The sequence below is a fragment of the Trachymyrmex cornetzi genome, unplaced genomic scaffold (genome assembly GCF_001594075.2).
Source record: "Trachymyrmex cornetzi isolate Tcor2-1 unplaced genomic scaffold, Tcor1.1 scaffold272, whole genome shotgun sequence".
Classification (NCBI taxonomy): Eukaryota; Metazoa; Arthropoda; class Insecta; order Hymenoptera; family Formicidae; genus Trachymyrmex; species Trachymyrmex cornetzi.
Genome location: NW_017297394.1, coordinates 105,069 through 115,449, shown reverse-complemented (window position 1 = coordinate 115,449; position 10,381 = coordinate 105,069). Strand labels below are relative to the sequence as shown.

The 10,381-nt window shown below is 30.8% G+C and overlaps 1 protein-coding gene across 3 annotated transcripts in view; it reads left to right on the top strand.

Annotated features, from left to right (window-relative positions):
* Positions 1–1,703: 1,703 nt before the first annotated feature.
* The window catches only part of SPG11 (spatacsin), an 11,900-nt gene continuing 3,222 nt past the window's right edge, over positions 1,704–10,381 (top strand). The window contains exons 1-21 of one of the 3 annotated variants that reach the window (XM_018508834.1): positions 1,704–2,098; positions 2,208–2,374; positions 2,437–2,793; positions 2,892–3,698; positions 3,760–3,932; positions 5,092–5,363; positions 5,430–5,600; positions 5,660–5,875; positions 5,956–6,147; positions 6,218–6,337; positions 6,414–6,588; positions 6,674–6,897; positions 7,636–7,796; positions 7,854–8,172; positions 8,245–8,413; positions 8,515–8,877; positions 8,961–9,125; positions 9,216–9,358; positions 9,442–9,549; positions 9,630–9,923; positions 10,007–10,326. In XM_018508834.1, the coding sequence (XP_018364336.1) occupies positions 1,817–2,098; positions 2,208–2,374; positions 2,437–2,793; positions 2,892–3,698; positions 3,760–3,932; positions 5,092–5,363; positions 5,430–5,600; positions 5,660–5,875; positions 5,956–6,147; positions 6,218–6,337; positions 6,414–6,588; positions 6,674–6,897; positions 7,636–7,796; positions 7,854–8,172; positions 8,245–8,413; positions 8,515–8,877; positions 8,961–9,125; positions 9,216–9,358; positions 9,442–9,549; positions 9,630–9,923; positions 10,007–10,326 (5,198 nt within the window). In that variant the 5' untranslated portion in view covers positions 1,704–1,816. Of the gene's footprint in view, positions 2,099–2,207; positions 2,375–2,436; positions 2,794–2,891; positions 3,699–3,759; positions 3,933–5,091; positions 5,364–5,429; positions 5,601–5,659; positions 5,876–5,955; positions 6,148–6,217; positions 6,338–6,413; positions 6,589–6,673; positions 6,898–7,635; positions 7,797–7,853; positions 8,173–8,244; positions 8,414–8,514; positions 8,878–8,960; positions 9,126–9,209; positions 9,359–9,441; positions 9,550–9,629; positions 9,924–10,006; positions 10,327–10,381 lie in introns of those variants that run through there. The other 2 variants (XM_018508833.1, XM_018508836.1) reach the window with 2 other exon arrangements.

Here is a 10,381-nt window from a genome sequence, read left to right as displayed (position 1 = left end):
TAATTTTTTTCGTAATATATATGATTTCTCTAATTATAATGCATCTAAAAATATTAAGGCAAAATTAAGAAAAAATTAATAAGTTACGAAATATTTTATATAAAACGTTTTCTTCTATAAGAGGATGTTAAAAAGAGGCCGATTTTTTCTCACAAAGGTGTAAGTAAAAGGAATATGGTGTTTTTTATAGAGAGAGAGAGAGAGAGAAAGAGAGATTTTGACTTCGTGAATGCGATAATGTTAATAAAAAGTTCGGGATCGATAGAGAACACCTTTAAAAAATTGAGCATGAACATGATATATATTTAAACAAATTTCAATATTCTTGCTTACTTTTCAAGGTGTTCCCAAAGTATCCTTTTCAATAATTTTATCACATTCAAGAAGTCAAAATCTACAAAAAATACTATTTTTTTTACTTACATTCTTTTGGATAAAAGAACTTTTTTTAATATCCTCCAAAAAAGGGCAGATTTTTGTTTAAAAAAATGTAAGTAAAAGAAACAATGTTTTTTGTATTATTTTGACCTCCTGAATAAAGCCGGCGGCATACGATACTGGCATTGACAGCACCGCAGTCAATACTGTGGCAAGATTTTAATCCAGCAAGCAAGCTCTCAATACTGTGGCAAGATTTTAATCCAGCAAACAAGGCTGCATTCGGAAACATCACCCGAGTGCTTCCGCGTATCGTTTTATCTTTGTTGTTCACCCAATGTTAAACAAGGATAAGATGATACACGGAGACACCTTGGGTGATGTTTCCGAACGCAGCCCTAATCCAGCAGAAAAACAAGTATCGTGTGCCGCCGGCTTAAAATTGTTAAAAAGTTTGTTGCATTTGGGGAACATCTTGAAAAGTAAGCAAGAATATTGCAATTTGTTTAAATATATCATGTTCATGCTCAATTTTCAAGGTGTTTCCTATCGATCTCGAATTTTTTATTAACATTATCGTATTCAGAAAGATGAAACCTGTGGAAAACGCTATTTATTTTCTTACACCTTTGTGGGCAAAAATCGGTCTCTTTTTAACATCCTCTTTTACGAATTATGAGATATATGACTGACAAAGTTGGAGTAGAAAACCCTGTATATGTAATTATTTAAAAATTTAGAAAATACAGATTCATAACAATTTAACAATATTATAACTAATATTACCATATTCTACCTCTGTCCAATAGGAATCACGTAGTAATGGGATAACTACGTCAGATGTCAGCCGACAGCTGATGACTTTTACCGATTGTTGGTTAAATTGCTGCTGTCAGAGAAGCACGAACTGACAACGATGCTTTCCATGAACAACAAAACAAAATGTGATCGAAATATGATTAATGTCCTAAATAAAAATATATAATTCGTGTAAATAAACAATTATTGTGACTGTATGAGAGTGTGAATGTAATAGTGTATCGGTGACTACTACAGTTTTTGCAACTATTGTTTTTATTTTACCTAACCTCTCTATCTATTATATTGCGCATTTAACTCACGTAACAAAAATCTACATAATTTTATAATATTTTAACTTATTTATTATTTAAAAAAACGTATATACTTATTATAAAAACGAAACAAATTGGTATATTGTAAACTGATAATTGACGTAAATTAATCAAATGTGATTTAACAATACAGTATACAGTTTACAAAGTTTTTTTCCAACAGAAACTGCGTATATTGTGAAAATGTAAAAACGTCTTAATTTCTTTCAGTACTATCTTTTAATATATACTAGACAAGATTTATAATTGTATTAAGATACAAGATCAGTACGTTAATAAATTAATGTGGAAATCACTGCTGCAAAATGTCTGAGAAAACGACAGTTGGTGGTATTCCCGTGGAGTGTCTAACTGGTGAATCAGCTGCAATATGGTCTGGCTGGCGTACACTAGGAGACAGAGAGCTTGTGAGAGAAGCCTCTGCTAAGGGAACTCATATAAAACTAGCTCACAAATGTCTTGCACATAGAAAAAATTGTTCTGTAGAACAAGCATGTACATATTTTAACAAAGAAGTAGATAATTGGGTCGACGAATTATTAAACAAAAAGCAAGTTCACAGAGCTTCACATGTTTTAAAAAATATGGTGTGTTAAACATATTAATATATTTTTTCAAGATAGGTTGTAATTAATAAAGTTTTAGTGATAAACTAAAAAATAATATATTTGTATAGACGATAATTTTTGTTTATAGGAAAAGGATCCCATGGAACATATTTTTGTCATTTCTATAAAAAGCAAGGATTCTTTTTTAAGGGACTATTTGTGTGAATATATGATAAATATTAATGGATTCAAGAATGAACATATTGCAGCATGGAATATTATCAAGTCAATTAAACAGTATGAAGAAAAATGCAAGTAAGTTTGTGAAGATAAAAAACAGCAGGAAGGAAAAATATTGATATATTATCTTATTTTAGAATTCAAAATGAATTAAGTTCTTGTATATGTATAGACGACATAATGAAGTTACCACAGAATATTGAAGAAGCTTTACGAACTGAATTGTATTTTTCTTTGAATGATCCAGAAATTTTGGAAAATGTGTCAAATAATATTTTGTGGGATTATTTATTGTCTAATAATAAAATTAATGCATTAAAGATATGGATTGATACAAAGTATAATCCAGACGGTTCACAAATCTCAGATAAAATTGATCCTCATTTGAAATTGTTGTTTACGAATTTAAATATTACACCTGATATGGTTGACTATATAGATTCTTCAAATGCTGGTGATCTTGTAAAAAATCTAGCTAAAAATCATTTCTGCAGGTATGCACATAATAGCTGTATAATAATTAATATTAATCTGTGCTTTCTTTGCTGGTTTAATAATAAATTTTTTTAAATGTCTAATTTTTTAATTTTAGATATGGCATTTTTACAATAGAAGAAAAAAATGATTTGCAATTGATATTAAATCGTTCGTTTGGCTGTGGTATTACATTGGAAGAACTCAGTACAAAAATATTATCCTTAGCTTCCAGTAACATTAATAAAACAGAATTCTTGCAAAACATTGATTATCAACTGTGTCTTATAGATTGCTCGCAAAACTGTGATACTCAAGAAGACACTTTAAAACTTAAAAAATTCTTCAACGTTTTAACTGACATGTGCAATGCTCGAAATAATTACGAAGATGCGTTAATACACGGAATTGTGGGCTCGATTGATTATCTCTCAGACGATTTTAATGATTATCTGAAAACAAATTATTTAGTAAGCCTAGCACTAATATTTTTGCAATCATGGCAAATGCAGAACGCGTTGTGTCATAACACAAAGTCTTTAGAAAAGAACACATTAATGAGAGATATATTTACGAACAAGACTGTTTTAAAAATCGACACACGTGTTATTTCCCAAGAAGTTCTTCAGTGCACACTTAGGCATGTACCGGAGCTGCAATATATTATCGAAGATCAAAGTAAAAAAGATGATATTACAGTGTACGATTTATTGGATGGCTATAGAAATTTGAATTCAAAATCTGCATTCAAGTGGCGCTTCAAGAATGAGCTCATGCCTATTTTCACAAACGAAAAACTTGTTAAAACATATGGACATCAAGAAACGCTAACATATGGTTATTATTTGAAAGAAGGCAGGCCGAATATGGCTGTGTACCATTTACACGCTCAAGCGAAGTTACTTGGAAATGTATCTTCCCATAGGTTCGTATTCTTATAATATAATGTTCATTTTGTAATCGTTAATAATTAAAATAAATTTTAGAAAATTCAAAGCAGCTTTGTACGCACATGTTCTTGCTTTGAGAAATTTAGATAAATCTGATATTGTATGCAGCTGTATTGCGTTTGTCGAGTTGCTGAAAATTGATTCGAATAATTTACGATTACATGTAACTGTGGCAAAATATGTACAAGAGCAGTTAAATATTTCCATAGGTAATTTAGTTTATATAACTAATATGATACTTAAAAAATAGCTACAGGGTGAGTCATTTTAATCGATCACCCCAAAAATTTCCGTTCCCTTGCATTTTACAAGAAAATGTTTCAGACAAAAGTTGTATGATTTCGAGGGTATAGGAAAGATTAATCCAACCCAGGTTGGTGCAAACCCGATCGGGCCGAAAACGCTATAAGATTGTATCATTGGTTTGACCTTGGGTGGCGTTGTCAAGGTTAGACGAGGGTCACATTACATTTTTTAAACGGAACCTCCCATTTTTTATTACATATTCTTGTAACTTACCTCGAGAGCTTTTCAAAACACTATAATAAAATATTTTTTCATTAAGTACTTTTCGAGTTATGAGGCTTGAAAGTCATAGTATGTGCCGGCATTAGCATTACCCAAAGTGTCCGATTGACGGCTAAAATCTCTTGAATGTTGTTCAGAATCACAACCTGGATAAAATTGGTCAAGATAAAGATTGGAGGTTGTACCTCTTATTTTCATTTTTACGTAGAAATAAATTTTTAGTGCAGAAGTGAAAATAAGAGGAACAATCTCCAATGATCTTGATCTTGACAAATGTTATCCAGGTAATGATCCTGAACAACATTCAACAGATTTTAACCGTCGGTCAGACACCTTGGGTAATGCTAATGCCGGCACATACTATGACTTTCAAACCTCATAACTCGAAAAGTACTTAATGAAAAAATATTTTATTATAGTGTTTTGAAAAGCTCTCGAGGTAAGCTACAAGAATATGTAATAAAAAATTGAGGGTTCCGTTTAAAAAATTTAATGTGACCCTTGTCTGATCTTGACAACGCCACACAAGGTCAAACTAATGATACCATCTTATGTCCCCCTCGAAACCATACAACTTTTGTCTGAAACATTTTCTTGTAAAATGCAAGGGAACGGAAATATTTGGGGTGATCGATTAAAATGACTCACCCTGTATATCGATGTAATTCTCGCAGTACAGGTGGTGTTAATATTAATACCAATATGCTGTGGACTAATACATAGGTTTTAAATTCACATTATGATATTGATATAAACATCAGAAATGGTTGATATAAACCATTCGAAATTCATACATACCAGAAGTGTGTTAAATTCATACCAATATTGTTTATTATATAGGGAATCTATTGGAAAATGTGGTGTATAAGAATCAAACTGATTTAAAGACAGTGATGTTGTATCTAGAACAGAGCTTCCAAAAATATTTAGTGGATAAAACTTTCGATAATGCGCAATTTGTTGAAACATTGAAAACATGGGACATCATCGTACGCTTTGCGCGTGTTCACAACTGTGTGTTACCTGAGATATTGTTGAAGTATTTAGTAGATCACGACTTATGGTTCGAATTCGTTGCAGTCTGTGATATATTCTCTTATCCCAAAGCCCAGGTACGAAACAATGCTGATTAAAATAAAGTTTGCGTAAAAATAAAACTCAAATCGATCACGTGCTAGGTGCTAGAAAACACCAAATTGTTCAATAATGCGAGCATACGGGAACATCTGTTAACGTGTTTAAGCAACGATAAACTTAGCAAATCTGAACCATATAACGAGAAAACGAAATCTCAAGATCCAAGACAATCATCATCAAGGCAGCATAAAAAAGTTGGAACAAAAGAAAATGTAAGATTGCTGTTGTTTCTCAATTTTAATTCCCGTATATAAACAATATCATTCTTTAGAAATCTCCAAAGTCCACTTCAGCAACATCAGAAATTGAGACAGACACAATTAGTGCCAAAGATGTTTTCAACAACTGCACCTCGACTTCTTCAGATAATAACCTATGGTTAACTATATTAAACTGTCATCAAAGTCAAGATCCACCTAGAGCATTAATTAATGCGTCTCGATCCAATTTAAGACCTCTATTGACTGTCTTAGCTACGTGTTACGAGGTATTATTTTATTCCAATTGAGTACAGATCAGATTTTATTGATCTTTCATTTAAACGATTTAAAAATCTTGTGTTAACAGCCGTCCTCTGTAGTAGCATATTGCTATTGTTGGATGGTAATATCGACAGGACGAGAAGACATATTTCATGATTACACAGAATGTCTAGAAAAACAAATATGGCCTTCTGATAAAGTATCAGAATTACTAAACAAAATGGTTCAATATAATTACATTAAGACAATAAATCGAGCTTATAAAATTTTTATGCCTGTAAGTTTAATTAACATAACAGTGTAATAGCCAAAGATCCTTCATTGTAATTGGTGCTAATGCCTTGTAGGACAGTATTTTGAATCCATTCTTTGAGTTTCTGATGCAAGCAATCAGTTATGGTGAATTCAAGGAAAATCAACAGTATTTAATAGAGTTTAAATCGCAATGTTCCTCGCTTCAAACTAATGTATGTATATAATATTAATAAAACCATCCCAATATATTAGCTAACTTCAATAATTTTATTTCTCTCTTTTTTTTAGAAAATTGTGGATTGGGATAGTGTCCATTTTACGTACTTGAAAAATCTGTATTGGGTTGCAGTTGTTGCAACCCAATGCATTGTTACAGCCCTGAGCTATGGTTTTCAAAGTACGTTTTTACGAGTAAAATTTCTCGAAACGCTAATCAAATGTAATTTTTCTGCAGATTTACCAGGTAAAATGTGCTCAATTTTTTACATTAATCTATCTTATTAAGTATAGTTACAGTAACTTGTAAAAATTGTTATTATATATTATAGTTACTGTACCGGATTTTCAACGTTTGTTGGATATAATGAAAATTCTGGAGAAAACCGATGTGAAATTAAATTTCAGAGCCGTTATTCCAATCAATAATACATATAATTTTGATACAGAGATTCAAAGATGTATTAATGATTTAATGGCAATCGAAAATTACAGTACTGCGTTAGAGTTAGCATGCTACACCGAATTCAATTCATCCGAAATTATATTAGCACAAGTAATATCTTTCGAAATTTATCGAGAAGTCAAATACTACTTATATTACTATTTTTATTATAGATATACAGGATGTTTGATAAGTAAGGATAAAACTCTCGCATAAGGACAGAGCGGACTAAACTGAGTCGAAAAGTCCTCTACTATTTTACAATTTTCGTAATAGTTAACGGATATTAATTAGTAAAAATAATAATTAAAAGATATTAATTACTAAAAATCGCCGAATATTAGTATTTTCACTCAATCACGGTAATTTTTTAGTCAAGTTTACAGAAAAATCCACTTTACAGAAAGACAGCGAATGACAAAAATTGTTTATTTTTCTATGATATCAGAGTTCTGAGAATTTTTTCATAATTTTTTAGTAGGGGTACCGCATTTTCTCATAATGGTAAAAATAGTTGCCAGTAAGAAAATGCAGTATTAAAAAGTTGATCAAAAATTCTGAAAAAATTCTTAGAGCTCTATGAGAAGAAAATAAACAATTTTTATCTCTTGCTGTTTTTCTGCAAAGTTTATAGTACTTGAGTAAAAAATTATTGAAAATCAATACTCGATGATTTTTAGTACCTAATTGATATCTTATTAATTGAGACCTATTGCGAACATTGCAAAATGGTAGAGGACTTTTCAACTCAATTTAGTCCGCTTTATGTGAAAGTTTTATCGTTACTTACCAAACACGCTGTATAACTATATTACTATATTACTTTTGCTAAGAATATATTATTTTCAGGCTCGAAATACTTTTAAACAATCTATAAATAAGGATGGTGAAGTAAATTCTGCCTTCTGGATGCAATGTGCTCAGAATTTTAATAAATACAAAGTTCCACCTCAAGTAGCTGTTGAATTTTTTGTCGAACATGCCGAGAAAGTTGTATCGCATAAAGAAAGGTAAATAATATTTCGTATAACATAACGCTAATTTTATAATCAATTATTGTTTTCTAGATATGAAGTTTTAAAATTGGCCTATGAGACTATGAAAAATGCTGAAATCGAGCAACAAACTATCGATACTCTGGAAATGGCAATGTGGAAATCGTGTATTTTAGCTGGACCTGAAAATATAGAGTTCGACAATAATGATCGTATTTTTAATAAATTAAAAACAGAGTTACTATCTGGTTTAGATAAGTTACAAGTCACTTGCTCCTTGATAGATGAAAATGAAAAAAGTGCTGCAGAAATTCTAATAAATAAATTAATTGATTTGGGAAAATTGGATACTGCCTTACGAATAAGCGTAATTTTTCATTACAATCACAAAGTAAATAATATTCTTTGATTTTATAATTCATAGGTAGACTACTGAATTTAAAAAGCATTATATTTTTTATAGGACTTGCAAATATTGATGTTATGTTCAAGTTTAGCAGAGGGTGAAATTTCACCAACGGACTTAACTGCGCAGCAAAAGAGTCTTTTAGAAGAAAAGAATCAATACAAACAACAAAAATATGGATTTCTACGTAATCGCGGTCTGCAAAAATTTTCATCATCGTCATCCTGTATGCCTTGCTATTTTTTTAACGTTGATAATATTTCTACACTTCGACCATTTAAAAATATTTTTCGATTTCTTTATATTCAACATATTTCATTTTTACAGTGAATACAATTTCGTCAATTGTCGAACCTAGCAAAACAGATGATACAACAATCAGCAATCGTCATTTCCAAATGGAGTGTATTTCAATTCTAGAAAAATTATCAGAAATTCTCGCACACGGAAAAGAGACATGTTTCAGAATTGTTTCATGTTATAAACTTGCTGTACTTCTAGGGAAGACATATCAATCACTGTTAATATTAAAAGATCCGATAAAATTCTTACAGGAGATTGTAGAAAGTAATATTGAAAATAAATTTGAGACTGCTAATGACATAATAATGTCTTACAAAATTAAAACAGCAAATGTGGCAACATTCTTGACTGAAAATATTACAATGCACATAAATAGTGCTATAGAAGGTAATTATGAGAAAAATCTTTATTTCTTGTTTCGAATAATTATCTCAATATTACAAAATAATAATATTTATCTCTTCCAACAGATGGTCAAGAAGATTTGATTTTTATGTGGGGCTATTCTTTGAATTCACATTTTCATTTAATAATGGAGCTTTGCAACGATATCTCATTATTAGGTTTAAAATTGTTAAAGACAGCACAATCATTGCTGGAAAAATACGTTAATATTCACGACGAAAAAAAAAATGGTAAAAAAATTTACGATTTACTTCAATATTACATTATTTTTAAGAAATATGATAATATATATATTTCTACTTATTGCGCTACACTTTTAGGATTAAAAACAATAGTAGAATTATTGATAAGATCCCACGACTGTTTCACGGCTTCTTGTAATATGGAAGGAATAGCCTCAATATTACGAAAATGTCAGAGCCTCGCAAATATGTTGCAAATCTTAAAATACTGGGCATTACTGGTGTTTTTATTAATATTTTATTTCATTAATTACTCTCATTTCCAAAATTATATAATTGATTCAAATTTTTTTTATATTGTTAGGTACGTCTTGTAACCGGTGTTGGTCGATTTACCGAAATGAATTACGTGTTTCAAATCTTGAAAGAAAACGATCAATTCGAGTCTTTATTGGGACAGGGCTTGGATAAGGTATCATTGCTTGTACGATATGATATATAGATGCACATTTTTTTAATCTACTAAAAAACATTTGCGCTTTAATTGTGCAGGTTCCGGGTCTAAAAATGGCACTGCTAGAATTCTTGAAGCGTCAATGCCCAGAAGACAAAGAGCTATTTACTCTAGTGGCGCTTCATTTCCGCTTGTATTATGAAATCGCACTCATGTGGGAAAATGAGTCGAAAGAAATAATCACAAAATTAATATCTGAGATATTAAAAGAGTGCGGAAAGGGCATAACTGGGATTCCAGTAGAAATAAAGTTTACTCGAAATGATAATGTCTTAAAACAATTACAACTGGCTGTAACTAACTTTACTCATGCTACTCAATATTATTTACAGGTAAAAAAGAAATGAGAAATGCGTATACATTTCACTAATATTATCATAAAAAATAATGTATAATTTAATAATTTTACTTCCAGGATAAAAAACTGAATCTTGCTAGTCAATGCTCGCACCAAGCCCAACTTGTTGCACTTCAAATTGGACTGCTGAACATAGTACCACAGAATCAGCAAGCAGTATGTCTACTGAATTTGAAAAGCGACGAATTAGAGAGAATATTGTGTCACACCTTGAACTTCCCTCAAGCTCTAATTGTTATCCGTGCTTATAATTATCACGTTGATTGGGTTAATCTTATTTATCATCACTGTATTCTTAAAGGAGATACGGGGTATCTCAAAGAATTCTTGACAGTTATCAACCTTACGCCTATGATTGTAGAAGATTGTGCGCGTAGGTGAGTTCAATGTGCGATCTGTATATATATATACACACATATATATATATATATA